General features: G+C 32.5%; 1 protein-coding gene across 2 annotated transcripts in view; it reads right to left on the bottom strand.

Annotated features, from left to right (window-relative positions):
* The window catches only part of LOC148617221 (sortilin-related receptor-like), a 59,236-nt gene that overhangs the window by 13,484 nt on the left and 20,766 nt on the right, over positions 1-24,986 (bottom strand). For both annotated transcript variants that reach the window (XM_088584716.1, XM_088584717.1), the window contains 18 exons: positions 22,865-23,043; positions 21,732-21,958; positions 20,797-21,070; positions 19,492-19,630; positions 18,047-18,244; positions 17,156-17,275; positions 15,996-16,112; positions 14,787-14,918; positions 13,751-13,996; positions 12,136-12,294; positions 10,733-10,867; positions 9,821-9,934; positions 8,917-9,054; positions 7,275-7,406; positions 5,408-5,510; positions 3,925-4,091; positions 2,624-2,727; positions 1,135-1,251 (listed from right to left, as the gene is read on the bottom strand). In XM_088584716.1, coding sequence (XP_088440842.1) covers positions 1,135-1,251; positions 2,624-2,727; positions 3,925-4,091; positions 5,408-5,510; positions 7,275-7,406; positions 8,917-9,054; positions 9,821-9,934; positions 10,733-10,867; positions 12,136-12,294; positions 13,751-13,996; positions 14,787-14,918; positions 15,996-16,112; positions 17,156-17,275; positions 18,047-18,244; positions 19,492-19,630; positions 20,797-21,070; positions 21,732-21,958; positions 22,865-23,043 — 2,801 coding nt within the window. The remainder of the gene's footprint in view (positions 1-1,134; positions 1,252-2,623; positions 2,728-3,924; positions 4,092-5,407; positions 5,511-7,274; positions 7,407-8,916; positions 9,055-9,820; positions 9,935-10,732; positions 10,868-12,135; positions 12,295-13,750; positions 13,997-14,786; positions 14,919-15,995; positions 16,113-17,155; positions 17,276-18,046; positions 18,245-19,491; positions 19,631-20,796; positions 21,071-21,731; positions 21,959-22,864; positions 23,044-24,986) is intronic.

The following is a 24,986-nucleotide window of genomic DNA, read 5'->3' as shown; positions in this document are numbered from 1 at the left end:
GTAAATTAAGGAATTATTGCATGCAATAATTATTGCAATTTTGTGATTTTAGTCAAAAATGTGATATGATTTTTTTTAATTTTTTTTTGCAATTCTGAGATTAATCAAAAATTCATACTACTAAAAGTTTCCTAATATAAGGTTTTACAATTATTATTTTAAGACTGTCATATTTTTTTCAATAATCATAACATCACAATAATTTCTGAATTTACAGTATGTAATCTTTTATTTTAGAATTCCACCAATGATTTCATTATTTGTTTTGAAAACCCTACAACCCTTCAGTAAAAAATTTAGTAAAACTACCAATGCAAATGAAGGAGTAAATTATGGGAAGACATGAATTATTGAAGAACAGAATACCATATTGAAAACTGAAATTTTGTCCCCCACCTTTAGTGGAAGGCAGACAAGTAGAACTGTTAGTGACCTTTCTGAGTGATACCCTGGTAACAATACTTTAAGTTTTTACATGTACAACTCTTTATTTGGAGTACATGTATCTCCTTTTGAAAGCATCAGACATTATACAAAATAGTTCTTATGAATCTACACATTATGCATAATCTTTGTGTAAAGTTTCATCAAAATCCATTGAACAATTGATGAGCAGATGCATTTACAAGAGAAAGGGAAACAAAAATACAGTGAGTAAGCTACCTCCAGTCTTACTAGCACTTTACACATTTTTAACCCTTGACTTGGATTATCTCCCTTTGCAAGCATCCAAAAATAACTTTATTTCTTCATACACATCGGACATCCAATGTCTAGCTTTTGTATAAAATTTCATAAAAACAACTTGAGCGGTGTAAGAGGAGCTGCACTTATAAGATATAAACATGAAAAACCCTGAAATTGGATTATTTGACTTTGAAAGCATTCAATAAAAATCACAATCTTCGTTCATGTACATACATCAGAATGAAAGATCACACAAAAATTCAGATGAAAGCTGAACAAACACGCAATTCCTACATTATAACATACACCGAACTTTGAATGGGGATTAAAATAAGATTTCTTTGTTTGCAATACATGTAGACAATAAAAACAAAAGCATGAATTTTTGAAAGGCTAAACTAGCATATGACACTGAGTCCTTATTGTCTTGTTTATTGCTGTACTTACCCATATTTTGTATTTTTCTCCTATTTTAAAATGATTAGGAACAAATGTTGTGGAGTTAACAAGTCTGCCAACTGTGTGGTATTCTGTTTCTTTATGAGTCACATCTGAACAATACACCTGTAAATAAATAAGAAATTCCACTCTCTATCTCAGCATTTATTATGTTTATGTCAGTCTCTGTAAGAATCAGGCAGTGGGTGAAACATTGTTTTCCGGTACCAATTTTTGATAAGGAGATTTCCATTGATGTTTATAATGAAAGCCTCAAAATTACAAATTTAAGAATCCACAAACTTGTATTTCTTTGCTAATCCATGAAAATTGGTATCCATGAATTAATGTACTTTTACAGTACTACAAAAAAATACCATGAATATATTTTTACTGTTTGTTGAGTTTTTTAGGATAATTATATGATTTTAGATTTGCCAATGAGGAATGAAGCTATTTGTACTCAATGAAAGGTAATAACAAAATTAAGAACTGAAAAAATCTAGGCAGCAGTCAAAAGGAAAGTCAGTACATGTATAACAAACAGCAATATCAGGATAAAAACTGGGAAGTTGGAAAACCACCGCAATGGTCCCGACTTGGTACAGGCATTTCAAAATTAAAGGTGGGTGAAACCTGGTTTTATACTGAGCATTGCAAGCAAGGCTAATGATATAAGTCCAGTCAATCAGAATAGGTATCAGACAGGCCTGCAGAAATGGATCAGGGAAGTGAATTCAAAGTGAAAGTAGCCTTTTAATTGATTTAAAATTGAAATTTGCAGTTCATAAACAAAGAAAAAGTTACAAAAAATATTTACAGTATCTTGATCCTGTGTGCTAAATTATTTTATTTTAAATGGCAACCATTTACAAATAATAATATGTGGCCCCTTCCAGCTATGGTCCCTTTTTTCAAGGACTTAATAAACGTAAGGAAGATGTATAAGCGCAGTGTTTGGTTGTAGGCTGTGCCTAACTCATATTAACCTCCACTTCCATTATGGTTCATTATATTCAAATAATAATTTTGACGATGATGTACTGCTGTGTTGCTATGGGTGATGTCTCATTTAACAGGAAACTCTGAGACTTCCTACAACATCCACTCTGAGCCTGTGTTAAGAGTTCAAGCAATGACTTCTGAAATGCATACCTCACTTCCAAAAAAAACTATTTCATTCATGTTTTAGACACTCTACATATGTAGGATTTCGGTGACTGTCATCACACTTTAATGGAAATTTTCTGAAAAAGTTAACTTTTTAATTTGTGATTTGATCATCAAAAATTCAATTTCATTATACGTCCATAAAATTTTCCAAGGTCATAAAAAAACAACAAAATTTGTTTGTTGGTAATATTATAAAGTGAACTAGACCATAACTACAAGGGCAAAATCAATCAAAGTGTAAACGTGTAATAAGATATTGCACAACACTGATCATGATTAAAAAAATACCCCCATTTTTTTCCTCACCTGTGTCAATAGTACTTACATGATACGAAGTAATATGTCCATTATCACTGGAGGCAAGGTACCATCCAACTTTAATACCATCTATATCTATACTGGCTTGAACACTTTTGGGTGCATCAGGTTCTGTAAAATACGTCATATCCACTCGTTTTCACACATGCTATTAATCAATAACATGCATTACTAAACACATATTGCCTGCAGTTGAAGTTGGTAATCTAGATTACCACACCAAGGAAGAATATTGCCTGAGACTGAGACGAAGTAAATGCTATATTATACAGAATATCTTTAATGTTTGGATAATTCTCAAAAATGATCTGTTGCACTGTTCTTTAATAGAAATAGGTGGAAAAATCTTATTTGCAAAATCAATTTTTTTAACAAATTGTTGTTTGATATTTTTGTGTTTGGGTAGAAGCATTAAAATAAATAGCTTTGCAGAGTGGTTTTGGGTACTTCTTGTATACAAATAAGTTTATTATTTAGATTTTCCTATGTAATTGATTCTAATGCTGCTGATATGAGATTACTCCTTGAAACACGCATGTACAGCAAATCAAAATCTGCAATACATATGATAGGTATTTTTGTATTTTATGTGATAATGAATGTGTGCCAATTTCATCAAATGTCATTCATTAGTATCTAAGTAACTGCAGAAGGGACAGTTGTTCCCCTTTTAGTGTCCAATTGATATGTTTTGCATCATGAAAACCCAAAAAGTAATGCATTTACAGTATTCATTACATATTCTCTTTGTGCACCTCTTGGATTTATATCCCTTTGGTGTCACCAACAGTAACTATATTCCATAATGCACATCAACATATAATATCCAACCTTATAAAATGACATCAAAATTCCTTGAGTGGTTTCAGAGGAGTTGTGGTTACAAGGTTGTAACATGTAAATCCCATATTAGGATTATCTCCCTTTGGAGTCTTCCAACACTAATTATGTTCCTTCATGCACATTTACATATCATACCCAACCTTACTATGAATTTTTTTTTCAAGATCCCTTGAGCGGTTTAGGAGGAGTTGCACTTACATGGTTTTAACATGTAAAACCTTTAATTTAGATAACCCCCTTTGGAGTCTGCCAACAGTTTTTATATTCCTTCATGGACATCTACAACGTTCCTATGAAATTTTATCAAAATCCCTTGAGTGGTTTAGGAGGAGTTGCGCTTACAAGGAATGTGGACAGACAGACAGACAGACTGGTTGATTCCTATACACACCCAAACTTTGTTTGATGGAGATACAAAGATTGATAACCATAAACCAGTAGCTTTGTACTTTACAAGCAACTTACCTGCTTCAGTTGTAGAGCATTTATCATTGATGTGGGATCTATACGTTTGGTTGTCTTTTATGGCATAAACTGTGACTAAGTACTGTGTCAATGGTCTCAATCCTGTTACATTACATCCATTGTCTTTACATGTCGTCACATTGTGGACTGACTTACTTTTTAGGTCCCTACAAATGTACATGCACATGTATTGCTTTAAATTTGAATAATAAATTAAATAGAAGTCTTTATATAAATCATACAAATTCTGTAAAATGTCATACACCTTCAAAAAGTTACAAATTTTTATTTTTTTATTAAGTTGCTTTATAGGTCTGTATGATGAAATATATAATTATTTATTCCAATCTGTCTGCTCTTAGGAGATAATTCACATTGAAAATCCAAAAGTTTCTATTGTATTTTAGTGTCATTTACTGTTGTATTTTAGCATCATTTACAGAGTTATCTCCCTTAATTTGGAATTCTACAGTACATTCAATATCATTTTTATCTCCTATGAACAAGGCTAATAAGAAAAGTCACATGTTAATTTCTGTTTATTATGATGTTTTAAACAAAATATCGACAATAACAATATGTACGCTTTCCAACCATGAATCAAATTTTACCTTTTGGCAAATATGCAGACAAAATTATGGAGTTTCAAGACATTGGCACTTCAAAAGTTACCCAATCAGAGGCTCAAACTATATCTAGCAGACATTTTGTTCAATAAAAAGGAACAAAAACTAAAGGCTACCAGGAGCCAGAATGGCTCATCTGGTTTATTTTTTGCCTTTCAAGGCAATACCGGTAACTCTCCCAAAAAATTGACCTACAACTTCAACCACTGTAGACTTAAGTAGGCCTTATCCTAAAGATCAATTCATCAACTTGATCAATGAAAATTTTTTTTCCTATCTATTATGGTTTTCAAAATATTTGCATACAGTTATTCTTTTTTAAGCCCAGTATCGTCCTCTAATTCTAAAACAACTGGGGCCATAACGAGGGTAGAAAACTCACTCAAATTCTAGCCAGTCCTGAATACAATTTTTACAATATATTTACTATATGGCTATATAAATTTTTGTTAAAATTAGCCAGCCATTCCAAAAATAGCCAGTCTAGGGCTGGCGGCCAGGCTACTATTTTAAACTCTGCCATAACCCCCCAAATTCAATACCAACCTTCAATTTGACTTATCCCGAGTTAACCCCAACTTATCATTTTTTACTATTGTATGATGAAATCTATTTAAACCAAACCTCTTTTGGACTTTAGAACTTGTTCAGTTTAGACAGCTGTTCTGTTACTCAGGTTCAACAAAAATCAACCTAACACTAAGGGATTTAAAAAGTGTCTGGTGTGGAGAGGTTTGCAGTTTATTTAGGGTTGGATTTACACAGCTTTTATGGTGCACTGACCTTTTGAATTTGTGTACCTTCAATCAATTTTTTCCTCAAATTTTACAACATAACATCAGAATGAATGTACTTACATATAAGATAAAAGATATTCCTCTGAACCTTCAATCTTTGGCCATACAACAGTTATATTGGTTCCATGAGTATCTATACACTCTAACTGAGGTGCAAAGTCTTCTGAAAATAATTGTATATTTCTATTTAAGCTGTCTTCTAAAAAAAATCTTCACTGAGCTGCCCTATCCAATAGAAATGTAAAAGTATTAATTTTCATGGTGTACTAATTTTCGGGGTTTTTTTTTCGCAGTAAAATATAAAAGTCCCAAAAATAGTACTCACAAAATTGATTTTTCACTATATACATAATATAATGCATATCCTTTTCTGAAATCACAAAAATTGATACACATGGATATGTTAATGACAGAATCCTTGAAAGTAACCAACCACAAATATTAATACATATTCCAGTAAATGTACTAAATACTAATTATCAGTGCCCTACTCCTCGGGGAGAATATTCCAATTCTCTCCAAATTTGAGCCATGGCTGAAGTCCTTAGATGTTTTGCTTGGCACAGCTTGATGTAACTGCAGAGGTGTCAAAGACTGAACAGTTGGCACATGTACATACATATCATTCAAGCTTGATACAACTTTGAAGTTTGACATTTGGCAAAGGATAAAAATTTAACCAGAACTGAAGGGGTCCCCTTTTGGCCTTTCATTCCTAAATAGTTAAGGCACAAATTCCAAAATAAACCTCTACCTTACTATGAAGGAATAGCACTTTGAGGTACAATTTCAAAGACATCCATTCCCTTTTACTCAAGTTGTTATATAAACTGTTTTTGGCCCCTAATACCTAATATGAATAAAGTTTTAAAACCCACAAATAACTCCCAGCCTTCCCTAATTGGTGGCATGACACCTTATGGTTCAGTTTCAATGAGACCCATTTACTTATATTCAATGTATCTTGAATTCAGGAACATGCTAGTTTCTGGCCCCTTTTTCATAAATGATTCCAGTTAGAACCCCCCAAAATCAATTCCAACTCTTTTCTTTGGAGGTATGGCACTCTTAGAGATCACTTTTAGTCAAGTTTTTGACATCATAAAAATGCTTGTTTCTGACCCCTTTTTGACCAATATTTCCTATAACCCCAAAAGAAATGTCAAATTTCCATTAATGGTACGCCACCTTGTGGTACAAATTCAAAGAAATCCATACACTTATAATAAGTAACTGTCAGACTTAACGAAAATCCTTATTTTTGGCCCCTCATTCCTAAACCATCAAGTGACAACCCCAAAAATCAATCCCAGCTTTTCTCTTGTGGTATAACACCTTGTGGCACAATTTAAAGCAATTCACTTATTATCAAGTTATTGTCCAAACTTAACTTAATGAAAATCCTTGTTTCTACCTCTAATTTGGCCTTTAATTCCTGAACTAATAATCCCCCAAAATCAAAATTATGGCCTTCCCTTTTTTGAATGGTATCATGTGGTACAATTTCAAAGAAATGCATTTACCTATAATCAAGTTACTGTCCAGGTATCATGAATATGCCTGTTTCTGGTCCCAAATTCCTCAACTATTCTAGAGACAACACCAAAATCAATCCCAATCTTCCTTCTGTGGTATGGCACATTGTTGAATAATTTCATAAAGATCTATATACTTGTGCCAGCAAAATACTATATACAATCTCAAAAAATTGGGGAGGGGGTGTAAAAACAAGTGTATATAGACAACAACACACTAAAAACTCAAACAACAACAGAAACCAGAACAGAAACATAAATAGAAAAGACCAAAACATTTTGCTGTCAACTAAAATAGCATGAAGCAAGATTGAGGACATACGTTATATTCTTGGGTGCCTTTGCTAAAGACATATATCTGTAACAATCAATTGTATAAAAAGATTACTTACTTTCTCCACAGTCCAATTCATCTGAAGAGCTGAAACAATCATACTGGCCATCACAGACATACAGCCAGTTTAAACACTTTGTTTCTCTAGGACATTGGAAGGTCCCTTTACATCCTGGTACTGTAGTATTTCCTGAAATGAATTAAGGCTTTAATTAATCATTTCATATTCAAACATAATGTTGCATGCATTGCTGTGTTAGGTATACACTGCTCTTAAATAAAATGATATCACACAGCAACCAAAATTATAGCCAAAGAAATCAATCCATCCATTGACAGCCAAGATAATTGCGATAGAATTTGGATGGACAGACAGACAGACAATATGATTCCAATATCAATCCACTTGTTGAGAGGGGTATAATTAAAGATAACCAATTATGGCTAAAATTCAGAAAACTATATCCACACCAAAGATACAACTTAATATTTTCACATATGATAAACTATGTAATAATGAATGTATTCACTAAATATGAAGTTGCTTTTTTTGGGAATGGACACCATTTTCTTGCCAAAGATATGACTAGAAAGAGACCAAAAAGTACAAAATTTGACAGAATATCTGAATATAGGTAAACTTCAAGCAATTTTTCTGTCCTTTTAATGCAACAAATTATCAGAAGTCTTTATTTTTTCTCATTTGAGATGGATTTAAGTCTCCAAATTCACAATTAAATTATTCAACACTTTATGATAAAATTTTGGTTGAATTTTGGGCCAATAAGACCCTTTATCGTCCCTTCTCCTTTACTGTAAAAGTTTGAACCGTACTAACCAAATAACTTCCAGTAAATGAATTTTGATGTTAGCTAGTAATAGTACATGACTAATGTAATAAAATGCTTTGCAGGGGGCAAAGGTGTAACCCTGAACAGTGCAGGCAAGTATGGACACACCATTCAAACTTGATACAGCATCAAATTCTTATTATGATTAGATACTCGACACAGGATAATTATTTGAATTTTTGGCCCCTTATTCCTAAATGGCTGAGACTGAAACATCCAAAATCAATCCAAACCTTTCTTTATGGGTATGGCACTTGTGGTACAATTTCAAAGCGATTCACTCCCTTTTACTCAAATTATTATCCAGTAATAGAAAAGAACCTTTTTACTGGCCTCTTTGTGGCCCCTTATTCTTACTTGGCTCAAGTCACAACCCCAACAAGCAAGTTGTAGCCATATGTCCTTGCAAGTTGAAGTGCAAAAGTCCCATAACTCCTGTAAAATTTGTTGCAGAAATTCCAGTCTTCCTTTGGTGGTATGACATCTTGTAGTACAACTAATTCGCTATATATGAGATCCATTCATTTTTACTCATGTTATTTTCTGAACATAAGGAAAATGTTGGTTTTGGGCCTTTTTGGCCCTTAATTTAAAAAAAAAATTCAAGTCTTAACCCCCAAAATCAATCCAAGCCTTTCTTTCCTGGTATGGGACCTATGGGTATACAATTAAAAACGATATATTCACTAACAGTCAACTTATTGTCTGGACATCAGAAAAATGCATGTTTTGCATTCGTTATTGTGAATTTTTCATCTTGCAAAAACAGCAAAAAATTATATACCCACCCAAACTTTGTTTGCAAGGGTTAAAATAACCAGCGTTAGAGTATTTGAACTATCCCATTACCTGATGGAATTTTACCACAGTCTAAGGCAGTTTCATCTGAGCGGTCTGCACAATCCTGTTTGCCATTACAGAATGCATCCATCGGAATACACTTCCCTGAGGTCATGCACCTAAACTGATCAGTAGTGCAGGCATTTCCTAGAATTTATTATAATAATGATTAATATACAGTTAATGCTGTTGACATGGTGTCAATAATCAAATCAAATTGATTAACTCTAGAAAACAGTCAAAAGTATTACTGTGAAGTAACAAACTCTAGAAAACAGTCAACAAGGAATACCATGAGGGTACTTTTACTCCTGGGTACAAATTTTTGTGGTTTCATGAAAAAGTACTGGTTCTTGAATTCTTTAATTCCAGGATTTTCTGTTTAAAAAAAATTGAAAATGTTTTCTTCTTTTAAGGAATAGGCTGAACCAAAGTCTGTGCTGGTCAAGGATAAAGTGTTCATCTACTACGGTACACATTAGTTTGTGATCACTGCTTAAAGTCATGGTCAAAAGACAGAAATTCTAATTTTAATTTTTAAAATCATTTTTGTCAATATATTTCAATTACTTTAAATAATTGTAATACATTTTGTAATCAATACTGACTGGTTACACAAGCTTTTCTACAATAGTAACCTAAGTTAAGACTATACCGGCATTTCCTTCAAAACTTCAAAAGCTTCTTAAACTGTACTTATAAGGCTTGTATCTACACCACAAGAAAAAGTACAGTTACTCTTTTAAATTTTCAGCCTTATTTCAAATATCTTATGTTCTTTATTGTTGTGTGTGTCTATTTTCTTGCCTAGTCAGTAAACTTGGATTAAGTCTTTTGAATTACTATTTGAATCCTTGTTCCATGACTCCCCTTAAGTAAATCATAAAGGCCAGTTTCTATAACATAAATTTACCTTGACAATTGCGTTCATCCTCCCCTGATGTGCAATCTGGGAACCCATCACAGATGGCTGTCTGTTCTATACATGATGAATCATTACATTTATATTCACCAAAGTCACATGTACCTGCAAAACAGAAGATTTTACATTGGAACCTGTCTAACCAAACCCTAAATAAACCAATAACCTGTCTCAACTAGACATTTTCTGAAGTACATATTGATTTAAATGTATTTTGAACCTAGGTAAACCGAAAAATTCACCAGGTGTTTCTAGAAAAGCAGAGGACACTTACCCTACCGGTGCACCTGGTCCATGCTCCCAGTTTCTAGTGGAGTCTGAGCTGCTCATTTTCTTTTGATGCTTCGTATGTATTATTTAAGTAATTTTACGTATTTTGTTGTGTGTGTCTGTTTTCCCTCTCTGGTCTTAGTCCCTGGATTACATTCTTTTGATTTCCATTAGAATCTTGGTTCCCTTGATTACTCTTTACGACTACAAATGTATGCATATGGTCCAGGCCTCTAAATGACTTTAGACTAAAAGTAGGGTTTCATATTGGTTACAATTCTTTTTTTTTAAAAATAGGCATAATAGGGAATATTCAGGATTTTATAGGACAACTATTCTTAGCCAGCAGAGCTATAACAAAAATAGAAATCTTTGGCATATTTATTGCATTTTATAGGGATATTAAAGGAAAAATGTTTTTTTTTAGTAAAAAATGTAGGGTTTATAGGAGATTGCAAAATAGATAAGGATTTTAAAGAAAATATAGGGTCCCCCGAAAGCCTGGTGGTCTGAACTAAACACATATAACCTAAAAACCTGTAAAGTCAAGTACGTTAAAACATCACATTTAAATCAACTTACTAAAGCAGAAGAAAATTATGTCCCAACGATTTATTATCAGACATGTCTTACCACAATTGAGTTCATCACTAGAATCCCAGCATTGTTCATAACCATCACATCTCTGAATATTTTGTATACACTGACCACTGTTACATCTGAACTGATATGGTGCACACATAGGTGAAGGTGTTGTGGTATTTGCAACTGGAATTAAACCAAAAAAAACACAAAGTTGCACAGTTTGTACTAAGCATGCTCTATAATGCCCAATTAATATGAGGCCACATACCAAATTTGAAATTAATTCATCCATCAGGAGTTGAGATGATTGCGACCAAATTTTGACGGACAGACAAGGTGATTTCAATATACCACCCACTCATTATAAATACTCAATCAATTAAAATTAAATGAGCAGACTTAAGTACAAACTAAACAGAGATATATACAACAAACCCCTTAAAAATGTCTAGCTAAATGAATTATCTAAAAGTACTTACAGACTGCCAGACTGAACCTTACAATATTGTCTCCTCAACCTTTAGAGGATGAGTAATTAATTATTGAAAAACTGACAAACTGAACCATAAACTGTTGTCTCCTTAAGCTTTAGACAATGAATAATCCAAAATGGCTGACAAACTGAACCATACACAGTTGTCTCCTTCTGCTTAAAATACTAAAAACTAGGTGTTTTGGGTTTTTTTTTTAATACATATCAATCCATGTAAAGTTCACACACTGTCAATAGTAGAGGTGATTCATGGTGTAGAAAAAAACAGAACAATGTACCATTTTTTGGTGTGTATGTACTATATTTTCACATTATAATTGTCCTTTTTGTATTCAGATCTATATTTTTGAGAAAATCATCCCTTCATCTCCCACTAAAATCAACCAAATCAAGAACAATAACTCTTGAAAAGTGCTGATCTCAAACGCAATTAAATAATTTTCAGATGATAATTATCTCAAAATGCAACAACAAATTGACATATTTAGACTGGTCATGTAATATTTTACAGTTTCTGAATTAGAAATAAAACTAAATTCGGTGTTTTTTTTTTACAGGCATGAATCACCTCCTCTCCGATTTTTATGAAGACTGCTACTAAAATTGTTAATTTCCCTTCCTTTAAAAGGTTACAACTTTAATGGGTGTACATGTATACATGTAGTTGTTTAACAACATGGACAGGGTAAACACAAACATGTCAATCTCTGAGTGAGTTCACTTAGAATTTCCCTCTTTAGTTAATGACCAAAAAAAAGGTTTTGTGCTTTGTTGGTTTTAAAAGTGTTTATAATGACTTTGGTTAGATAATTACATAAGGAAATATATTTTTCTACCACAAACATCTGATACCCATACTACAATTTTGAAACTGGCAACAAAATGTTTAAAGTAGTGGCTTTTGTCAAGGTTGAATGAAAAACAGAAACAAACAAGATTATTATTTTCCGTATCTTACCCCATCCACAATTAAGCTCATCACTGTTGTCTCCACAATCATCGACATGATCACATTTGTTTGACCACCATATACACTTCCTGTTATGACATTCAAATTGCCAGAAGAAACATCGTCCCGGAGCATGTGTAGAGGTTGTTACAGGGGTTGTTGGTGTTGCTTAAATATAAAGTACAAACTGAATAGGCATTTGTATACAATAACGGTAAAAACAAAATTACCAAACACTAATGCAATCCATAATCAAGTCCAGTCCAAAACAAATCCGGCAAAATAGATACTAGTATTACACCACCAGAGCAATTTACACTGACTCGGATTTATACTGCAAACATTTAATTTAAGCAGTTAAAAAGTATTGGCCATATATTAACATTTGATCAACTGTCTTTGTCTGAAAATAATTTCATATCGTGACATAAAAAGCACTACAATGTTAATGTTTTTTGTTAAACAGTGTATTGACTAGGGAAAAAAAATGATATCCAAATTTGGTACAAATCCAAGAAAAAAACATTAGCCTTACTCTTTTTAACCCAAATTTCTTGGTCTCATCCAAGTATTGTTTTCATTTCAAATAAGCAGAGTTATTGTCTATGCATCAAGGACTAGCCGCAAAATTCATGATTTTTTTTTTTCATTTTCCTCACTTAAGTACTTTGTGTTAAGTACTTCTCTGTCTAAGAATCAGGCAAAATGTAAGGTGTGTCACATGAAGAAAAAAAAACAATGATTGTATTGCATGATCTAAGTAATAATACCTCAGAATAAATAACCCAAAAAGTGTTTGTAAAGTTTGCCTTGATAAGATACTGATTTGTCAAGTTTAGTTGAAATGCACTATGAAAATAAGGCAAGAAAATTTTCCTGCACTTTTTCCCTATATAACCAATCAAAAAATATCTACTTCATAGATGCTTCAGGATAAATTTAAATAGCTTTTCAGTTGTTTTCTAGATGCACTGAATATATTTCAGGCAAAAATGACTAAATTATTTGAAAAATGATATGCCACCCATTGCCTGATTCTTACACAGAATGGTCCTTAAGATTCATGTCATAACTCTATGTTTAATTGTAAGATTTTGAAAGAATCAGGCAAAATGTTAAAAATCAGAAACATGCACGTCATAACCCTACCGATCTCACAATGTAATTTCATTCATTGATGATTTATCTATTTGAAAGGACCACTATTTGATCACTGAAGCACTGGATTTGTTCACAATATTTTCAATAGAATGTTAGACAAAATGAGGTTTTTAACAGTCATTCATTTTCAGTGCATTTCAATAAAATTATAACTCAATTTACATAAAAAGACATGGAAAATCTGGTCCTCTTTCCTTGATTTTTATGGTACAAGTAGTCAAATTACATTTTCAAAATAATGCTGTTTTTTTTTTTCATACCACGTTTCACACACTGCCATATTCTTACTGAGACTGACACTTATGTAACCTGACCTAATACAAGGTATACAAACAAGATGAAGGTAATAATCATGACATTTTAAAATTCAATCCCACCATTCTACTTCATGTAATATGAAGCAGGTATATTCTTAACAGGGTTATTTTTATAAGCCAGTGGTGTGACACCTTTTAACACATACTTGTTGATGTCATACATCCAATTTCATCACTCCCATCTCTGCAATCTGGGTCCCCATCACATTGCCATGTGTTGTAGATACATTGTCCATCTTGACATCTAAACTGATATTCTGAGCATGAAGCAGAAGTGCAGTTATCTTCATCACTTTTATCTGTGCAATCCATCAATCCATCACAGACTCGGGACATTGGGATACACCGTGGCTGATGCTTAACACACCTGAATTCATCGTCACTGCATACATCTAGAAATTAGAAGCATTTTTGTTTTGAGTACAGTGAAATCTGTCAAAACTGAACCCCTTCTGGACTTAAGGAGGTAGACCTAGGGTAAGGGATACAACCCTTACAAATCATTGGAACGTTTGTATTCTGCATTTTACATCAATGTCATGTAAGCATCAAAGTAACTTGGATTGATTTCATTCTGTGTCAAATGAAAGCTTGTTACGCTTTGGTGAAACTGAATACAATATAAACATATCACTGACTTCATGAGCTATGTCCTTTACCCTAGGTCTACCTCCTTAAAAAAATGGGTAATTTATGGCAGGTGGTTTGGTTCACCAAAGTTCAAAACACATTTAACATGATGTAAAAGGACTTAAACAGAGTCTGGATTATAGAGGTTTTCGGATACTTTAGGGTTTGGTTTACACAGGTTTCACAGTATATCTTTTAGTGACAACCAGCCAGGAAATGACTCATGGTAGAATAACTAGAAATACTGACAGCAAGCTAAAAAAATAATACCTCTATTTCAATTGGAGTTAAATATTTAATGTTAACCTTTAAATGTCTCTCTCAAGCCTTGTATGTGTTGGGGAGGGGAAGTGTGGGTATACTAACAGACAGACAGATGTCCATGTATCTCCCAAGCGTTGTATGGCTTGGGGAGGGAGGCTTGGACAGACAGACAGAAAGATTTCCATATATCTCCCAAATTTTGTATGTGTGTGGTGGGGAGGGGAGGTTGTGGGTCATAATACATGTACTGAAACAGTTTTTCACTCAGCAATCTATCATAGGTATTACCTGTTTCCCTGCACTGAGGTAAATTTTCATCACTTCCATCTCTGCAATCATCATCAAAGTCACATGTCCAGTTTTTGCTAATACAACGACCATTTTGGCAATGAAATTCATCTGCTGTACAATTTCTGTAATCTGAAATTAAAAGATATAACTCATTACACAAACTGACTACGGATTAAAATTAGGGATGTTAATTTTGTCTTGAATGACTACTTGAGTACACAGTAGGTCTTTTGAGCAAGTACTCGAGTACTGGCTCAGTAGGCCGGGATTACATCTCTGATATTACATAATGCTGGACTGTACTGTTAGGTGTAAGAAAAAAAAATAGACTAAAATTAGACCAGTACCAGTTTTTGTTTTTCTAATTAAATAGCAAGTATGTATTTATGTTATTCATGGTATAATCGTCTTATAGGGGGAACTGAAAGTTACTTTTATCCTAAATGTATTTTTTTTCTAAATAACACCTGCATTCAATTAATTCCTCTGGAGGCTGTGAATGCGATCAAAAAGACAATTCAATAATTATCATAATAATTACATGAAAAAACATATTTACAAATTAGTCTAAAGGTATTATCAAAACATCATTTTGACTCAGGTCAAAACAATTGGACAGGTTTGGGGTGATTACAACTAACTATTCATAATCAACAAGATAATTATAATAGGATAGCAGTGCTCCAATCAATGGCTAAACTTTTAAATAAGAAAAGATCGCTGATTATCATGAAAAAACACAACGAATGGAAAAACCCACAGAAGAATGATTTTTTATAGAGTACTTGAGTAGCTATCGATACTTGGTCCTATCGAACAATACTCGAATAATCGAGTACTCGTTGAAATTCCTAATTGAAATTCTATGGCAGAATTTCATGCATTTCAGGACAAGGACGATTGAATAATTAAACAGACACTGCTCTGTACAAGTCTAAAATGCTGAGCAGGATTTTTATTATGCTAGCTCAGAGAAGCAACAGCCTGTAGATAGGCGTTCCATCCCATTTGGTCATCACTATTCCGACTATGAGCCACCATTCATCATTCCATCCACTAAAAACTTCTGCGTGCTTGGCAAAGAAGCAGTGACTACCAATTTTAAAATCTCGGACTTGGCTATGAATCAAATCATGACATAACCCACTCAAGGTGAGCATGCTACCCTCGAGACCACCTATTCCTCAACTGAATACTTGAACTTACCACAGTTGTTCTCATCCGTTCCATCACCACAATCATTGTCAAAATCACACTTCCATCTCTCTGGTATGCAGTGACCATTTCCACACTTAAAACTGCCCTTCGCACAATTGGCATAAGCTGAAAATGACCATACAAAATATAGAGTACACCACTTTTTAAGTTGTGTATTTGTATATAGTATTTTCCAATGTTTTGGTAAAGTTGCACTATGGCTATTTAAAGAAAATACCAAAGAAAAGACTAACATGTTGATAAGCCATGCTTATCCAGCTATGAAAAATTCAGCAGATTCCACTTAATCACATACCTGTTAACTGCATATTCTTATTAAACGTATAGGAACTTGTACCAAAACCATTTCCCATCTTATTTATATGAAAAATTCCTCTTTATTTCAAAACCTTAGACAAAAAATGAGAAAATTCTTCTTATAAATTCCATAAATATTTCTGGAAATTTACTAAAAAATGTACCAAATGGGAAAGGAAATAAAATGTTCCATGTTATATTGTGATGATATAACTAATATTCAGGACAATACTTTTTGTTTTTGTGAAAATATCATGTGGAAACCTACTGTGTATAAATAATGCATTTGACTTTGCACCAGATGGTGATTCATAAATTACCCCTGTAATCTAAGGGATATGATTACATATGGATCAACTAATATTATCATTATAATATATAAAGGGTAAGTGAATTAAGGATGTTCGCTGCTCATGTTCAGCCTTGTTTGTCAGATTATTGGACTCCTCTGGTTTTATCAATTTCATAGCATTAATATTTTTTGCACAGTGCCCCCCAACTTTTCTTTCAAAATTTCATTAAACACACCTTAAAATATTATTTGGGAAGTTTTTATGAAATCCTCGTTTTTTCCTTCAGTGGTTTTAAATAAAACCTACTAAGACAAATCTTATGGAAAATCAAAAAAAATCCTTTCCCCACCTAATTTAAAATGTTATCTCTCAAAAACAAGCACAATGACCCATCAATTTTTTCTGCTTAACTTTTTCAAGTGAAAAATCTTAAATGATCTCAAAATCCTTTGAATTCCTAGTTATTCTAAAACAGACCAGCGACCATTTTTAAAGCATTCAACAATCTCACTTTTAGCTATGAATCAATATAAGGTTACAAATATATCTTGTACTTACGACAATCTAACTCATCGCTACCGTCAGAACAATCACTGTCATGATCACAAATCCATGTTGATGGAATACAGTCTCCATTATTACATTTAAATCTTCCAGCTGAGCATATTTTTCCAGTATCTAAACACAAGAGAAAAATCAATATATATCTATAATTTGAAAACATATAAAAAAAACTTTACACATATGGCTTAATCTAATACAAAGAAAACCTGTCTAAACAAAACCCTATTAAACCAGAAACACTGTCTAAACCAGTCTCTTTTACAAGTCTGTTTAAAAGACAGTACAAAACAAAGACAGATGTATCAAAACTAATTTTAAATACATTTTTTTCCTGTTGAATCGCATAGCCAATTTGTGGGGGAAAAAAATATGCAATTAACAACAGAATTTATCAATTCAAGGGAAAATTCTTAATATTTTTTTATTTTTAAGTGGGACATATTTTTTTATCATTTCTGATTAGACTTCTGCCATACTGTCTAGTCCAAAGACAGAGAAAATATTGTTGTAGAAACAAAGTACTTTAGAAAACTGAAGTATTTCACTAGGATGTACTGTTGTTTTACCCATTAAGGTACATTTTGAGTAAATTTTGAAAATTATTTATGCAATTAAGAATTTCTAATTTTCTAATTTTTGGCCTTATGTTATGCAAATGACATGATTTTTTTAACATGGATAAGATGGGCAATTTATTTGTTCCTTAGATTTCTATGCAATTAACAGGGATGTGCAATTAAGTGGAATCCACTGTATATGCAGAACACTATTTTCATTTGTGTGTATTGGCAAAATTTCTAACAACATGTACATCATTTATTGGGAGAGTACAGAGTATGGCCTTTATCGGCTTTTTAAAGCTAAATAATACAATGAAAAACTAACCTGGTACACAGGCACTACCACTGATCTTTTCCCCATCTGGACATATGCATCTTTCATCCCCAGTGCTTGGGGTAATACTTTTGGGCATTAGATCACCACATTTACATGTTCTGTTTTTCTTAGACATGTCATATATTCCAGGTTTAGGTAAACAAAGTTGGGAACACCCACCATTTGAACTGCTACAGGCAGTTTGTTCTGAAAATAAAATTTACAAATTTTTGTGTTTTATAAGAAACTACAAGTAAAATATAAGTCTTTAATACTGTGTCTCAGAAAAACAATCTTTATTGTTTAATGTTTAAGCTCAAGGAAAAGGGGAAAAATTAGATAAAGGCAATCAGATAAGCAAATTGTGTTTGCATACAGGAGCTCAGCTATATAACATTTAAATAAAGACTTACTTAAGGAGGTAGTCCTAGGGTAAGGGCCATAACTCTTACAAATCAACAGTACGTTTGTATAAACAATTTTACATAGATACCATGTAAGCATCTAAGTAACTTGGATTGGTTTCATTCTGTTTCAACTGAATGCTTGATAGGCTTTTGTGAAATTAATTACAATGGTCTCACTAACCACTTCTAATGTTTCCATTACTTTACATGTTAAAAAAGTAATTTTCAAAGTTTCACTGTGAATTCCCAGGACAAATGACATCTTAAAGTTGCATACCATTGCAAAGCTTGAAAATAAGGCTTTCAATATAATTTTGCTACTGGTACAATGATTATTGAAATTCTTCACAAAATTTACTTGAATAAATAATACTGAAAATCCACATTTTTACCTTTTCTATTAACTGATAGCATGGAGGCAAATTACTCACACATGTAAACAATATTCATACACTTTTGCAGTAAATTACAAATATGATTTTAAAGTACACATTCTCAGCTTTATTTTGACTACTTTTGATCAGAATACACACAAATAATGCACTTACAATGCATAGATCTAGGTTCAACGTGTTTTTGGTACTACATAGGGGATGGCCATTTGACCCCGAAGTGGTTAGTGAGACCAATGTAAACATATCACTGATTTCAAGAGTTACTTCCCTTACCATAGGTCTACCTCTTTAAAGGGTCCTATGGACCCAGTATGAAATGACCTACGACCAACAAGTAAGCACAATGAAATAACTTGTAACCTGTTACATGCTTCAGGTATAAGATCAATGGTTTAACTTTTTTCAAACCAAGAAGTTTTATTTTGCCTCATGCCCATTACCATTCAATTAGCAACATATCATTAACATTGGGCAATAAAGAGGTAAAATAAATGCCTCCTTCATTTTTTTCATTAATAATGACCTGAGAATCAAGAAATTATCTGTGAATGGCCTAACATATGTACCATAGAACCAAGACATTAACTGTGTATGGCCTAATATATGTACCACAGAACCAAGAAATTAACTGTTAATGGCCTAACATATGTACCATGTTGAGATAAGTAATCCAGGATCTTCAGATCCATGACATCTGTGATGTTAGATCTGACAGCAACAATCCCACGCCCTGTCCTCTTGTCAGCTGAGAATATACCTTTCTTCAACCAATCACTCCAGTATATCTTGTCCTAAAATTACAAGGTTAATATAACTAAATAATTATCAAGTTTCCACCTACAGAATCATATCATTGATAAAAGTCTTGCTTTGACCTAAAAAGGTATGACAATTGATTGAATCAGGATTCCAGGAGAACCTCCAACTATATGAATTCATGACTTCCTTCCTTTTTTAAATGACCTTCAATGACTTTTAAAACTAAGTTTAGCTTGAAATGTCTCATAATAGGGAATTCAACACCATTTTCAAATATATTAATTAATTAAGTGTCAGTCTGTGTAAGAATCAGGCAGTGGGTGAAACATGGTATGACAAAAACCCATCATTTTGATAGTTTAATTTGACTATCTGCACCATCAGAATCAAGGAAAAAAGACAACATTTTCCATATCATGTTGGTGCATTGACTTATAACTTCATTGCAATGCACATTATGAAGGGCAGATAACTCTGTCAAAAACCGTACTTTTCTAACACTCTATTAAAAATTTTCTGAGCAAAGCCAGTGATGCAGAGATTAAATAGTGTTATTATCAAATAGAGAAAGTATCCTTGAGTAATATTACAGTCAGATCTCTGGGGTATTGACATGCATTTTTCTGATTTTTTCCCCTTTTGCCTGATTCTTACAAACACTTACACTTATGACCTTCAGAATAAAGTATTTTCCTCAAAACGAGAACTTCATCCTTCAAGAACATCCTTTATAAAATCTTACTAAGTGAATGGGGGAAAAGTGGCTAGTGAAAAGAAGGAAATTTAACATTTTTTCAGTGGGTTGTAGCTGAAAAAAAAATTGGCTCTTTTTTTTTTCTAGCCTTGTGCAATACTTTTGTAGAAGCTGGGAATGAATGGGAGTGCTTAACATAAATGGAAGTTCTCACCAATGACAAGCAAAAAACCACTACAAACCAGAAAAATTAATAAAACATAAATTAAAGCAAGTTTGCCAATGCATAAAAATGGACAAAAAACTGTGAATAGTACAGATCAAATATGAAAAAAACAACAAATCTTTTTATTAAAATACTTATTTTCTATCTATGGTCTCTGACATTCTTCAAGAGTTAATAGCTTAACAATTGGACCAGGAACTATTAAGCTAAACAATTACAAATGTATAAACTGTTTCCTAAAACAAAGTATTTGACTTAAGAAAGCCTGTTAAAATTACCTTGTAAATACCAATAGCATATGGGTGTGGGGCAAAATATGTGCCCTTTACAAGCTGTTTGATATTACTACCATCCAAGTTAGCTGATGATATCCGGTCTAGGTGAGCATCAGTCCAAAATATCCTCATGGACCTATGATCTATTGTAATTCCATTGGGCCAGTAGACGTTCCTAGTGCCGCTAATAATGACTTGAAGATAGGTTTCGTTACCATCCATCGGGGCTTTTGTGATCCTAGGATTTGATCGTGACCAGTCTGTCCAATACATGAAACTGTAAATATAAAAATGGAACAGATATTTATCTATTATAATGGTGCTCTTCTTTCTATTTTGTGGGACTGCTTATAGTTCATATTGAATATACTGTAAATGTAATAATTTTCGCAGTTGCTAATTTTTGTGGTTGCAAATTTTCACAGATTATGTCAAGTGAAAATATTTGCAGGTATCCATTTTCACGGTTTAAAAAAAAATGATGATTAGCAATGTATAGTGTTAACAATCAATTTCATGGGTACTATTTTTTGTAGTTTTCTGTCCACAATAACAAATAATGGTACACTGGGAAAATTAATATTTTTACAGTAAGTATTTTTTGTAGTATTTTATGAATCGATCCATAAAATCCTTCACTTTGTGATTTTTAATATAGATACTGTCATGAATATAGACTTAAACTGAATATAAAATTCCAGATTCCCGAGCTAACATCAAACTACTGTAAGGCCATATGCCTAAGGTCAAGTAAGTTTATGAACTAACATCAAAAGGGTTCCAGATTTTCTAAGAACTATTAATTGATAATTTTATTTAAAATCAATGCAAGGACGATGATTCTTAAGAGTTCCAATGGGAATTTGGGAAGGAGGACAGACAATACCATTATAACATTCCTTCATAACTCTTTTGGCAAGGAGATAAAAACAGCTTACCCAAAGTGAGGATCAAGAACAAGACTTCTTGGACGATCCAAATATTTATCTGCTATTAATCTACGACGGAACTGTCCATTCTTTCTTGCTACTTCTATTGTTTTATTTCCAGAATCCACCCAATAAATATTTCCACCTGTCCAATCAAATGCCAGAGATTCCACTGTAACCATACCATGAGCTTCAGCGACTACAGTCATGTTTCCAGTACCATTCAAATTCATTTTCTGGAAAAAAATGGTAACATCCCCTCCAAAATTAGGGTTGGTAGGTAGGATGTGTTTCTTTTTTTAAATTTATGAATGTGTCCCAGTCATTAATACCTGAATTTCTTGTATGTATACATGATATAGTCTTTATACTGTCTAAATATATATGTATACTCAGGTATAAATACATTTTTATGCTCAATAAATTGCTATGTTATTGACCTATACATTGGAAAGGGATTTAAGTAACACTCCAGCTAAGAATCATGCAATATGTGATTCATGGGTAAAAAGCCTATATATTTTAATATTTGATATTTTGTTTTAATTGCTATGGTAAACAGAAATAAACATTTAGTTTTTCATATAACCAGTCTTCTAAGAAGATAAAAATTATATAGAATGCACTTAAAATTTCAAAATTGAGGGAGATAACTCTGTAAATGACATTCAAATACAATAGAATCTATTGGATTTTCAATGTTGATTATCTCTTAAGAGCAGGCAGTTTTGAATGAGTAATTACACATTTCATAATATAGACCCATAAAACAACTTAATTACAAAAATAAAAATATGTAGCCTTTTTTGGGGTGTACCATATTTTTCAGATTTTGCATGATTCTTACAGACAGCTACTAAAACACAATGAAAGGCAGAATCGATGGTGGAAAATGCAGAATTTCAGGATTTTTAAAAATTTTATTTTTGTTGATGCCATAAAAAACTTAGGGTTGGGCAGTTTAAAATAGGATCAGTCAGGTTACCAGAAACACACATTTTTTTCTTAAGGCCTAATCAGGTTTTTCATAAACAATTCACATCTCCTCAATTTTTAAGATTCACATATACTGAGTTGGCTAAGTCATTTTTGAATAAAATAAAGGACAGAATTTTTAATTATAAGCTAAAAACAAAACTTACCATAATTTTACTAGGTTGGCCACCAGCCCAATACACAACATTTTCTCTGTAGTCAAATGCCACAGCATAAATACTGCTATCAATACCAGCTAGATTAACTATACTTTCATCTTTTCGTCGTCCAAACAGATATCTTCGTATGTAAGACCGAGATGAATACAGTAGGAACTCTGTTGATTCTGTTATTATTAAGAGTACAATATTGAGCTAGAGTATATTCATGAGCAGAGGTTGGGAAAGAAATTTTGAGAAGGGATCATTTTTCAAAGATATTCAAATTTGAAGGGTTATTTGTTCACCAACCATATAAATTTCTGTTATGTGAAGGAGTCATTTTCTGTCAGAAGGGGCAAATGACCCCTTACCCTTCCCATCCCCTGCATGAGAGTAAACTTATTTATTATCCAATTGCAAGCTTCAACCAGCAACATGTTTTTTTCTTTAAAATTGTATATATTTTAATATATTATATTTTTATATATTACATAAACTATTCACTACACTGCTCCATTGGATCACGATACAGGGGAGATAATGTAAGGATGTAAAGGTCAAAACAATTCCCAACAATGTTAGAAATTTTTCCAAGGAGAAAACCAAGTTCTTCATACATCTAGGACTAAAGACTATTGAAAAAAAAGATATGATTAGGACCAACTAATTAATTAATGAATAAACATGTAATTATGAATCCTATGATAATTACCATATGTGTTTTCCATAGGACTTATTATTTAGAAAGTGTGTGTATGAATACATATGTTTTCATGTGTTGGGATTTGCACAAAACATATACTTAAATATTGATCCTAAACATATGTTTTTTTAACAAGTGGAAAAACATACTTAAAACCAGTAAAGAAATAGGTAATTTTGTACATATTAAGTCATATAAAAACATATATTTTCCAAAACTTTATAAAATACTTGTATGTTTATCATATGTAACAGTTTTGGCTATGTGAATTATCTGGTATTAAGGTTGCTTTCTCCATGAGACAATCATGCTAACAATACCACCACTCAACAATTTCTGTCAAATTTTTATATGCATAACATAAAAAATTACCAAGTTGTAGGTATAGTCCATTTCTATAGCATTATGAAAAAAATTCTTTAAAAATCAGATTTTCATCAGAGTTTATAATAATTTTGACAAAGATATTTCTAACATCATATGGACTCAGAAAACATTTACTGTAAAAAAACATCATAAAATAAAAAAGTTTCCCATTACCCCTAATGCAAAATTTTAACCTTATATTATCATTTTTATTGTGGGAGTGCTCAGGTGAAAGGAATAGCTCAGGTAAATGTAAACAAAAATAGAAACCATGTGCATTTGGTATATTTTAGCTTGATATGTGTTCAATCAATTGAGGGGCTTTTGATATTTAAAATAGGTCATCACATGTCATGCTTAAAATAGACCAAAAGCACATAGTTCGTTTTTATTTATATTTAAATGACTACTACTTTTATCTGATCACTCCTACAAAATATATGGAAATTTTAATTAAATAACTTTTTTTATTTCTATACGAAAGTTCTTGGTAAATGCTTCATGAGTTCGTATGATATGTGTAAGCCAAATTCTTAAAAAATTTTGAAAAAATCTGATTTTTGAAGACTTTTTTTTCATAATCTTACAGAAATTTAATGTACTATAAATAGGAAGTTGAGAAGCAAGGAACCTGGGGAGATATGATACAAGTCATCATGCGAAAGAAATATTCCAAATATCTTAGCATTCCCTCCAATAGAAAGAGTAATCAAGGGAACCAATGTTCTAGCGGAAATCAAAAGAAAGTAATCCAGGGACAAAGACAAGACATGGAAAATATAAGGTAAGCATCCTCTGCTTTTCTAGAGACACCTGCCAAGTTGCATATAAAAAGTCAAGTCCAGGGTAGAGGAAAGAGGAAAGGAAAACTATGACACGATAAACAAATCAGTTTTCATGGTGCAGATGCATACAGCGTAACGATCCACAAGTTCATGATGACGACCATAAAACTTCTGTAGTGATGACTTCAATATATAGCAACATAATCATAGAAGATGAGAAATCTTGTACAGGAAAGAGTACCAGATGGGCAAAATAGTTACGATATAGCTGCCA

The sequence above is a fragment of the Perna viridis genome, chromosome 5, assembly GCF_037379345.1.
Source record: "Perna viridis isolate PV_CMFRI_1.1 ecotype Kerala chromosome 5, ASM3737934v1, whole genome shotgun sequence".
Classification (NCBI taxonomy): Eukaryota; Metazoa; Mollusca; class Bivalvia; order Mytilida; family Mytilidae; genus Perna; species Perna viridis.
This window is presented reverse-complemented; position numbering and strand designations above follow the sequence as displayed.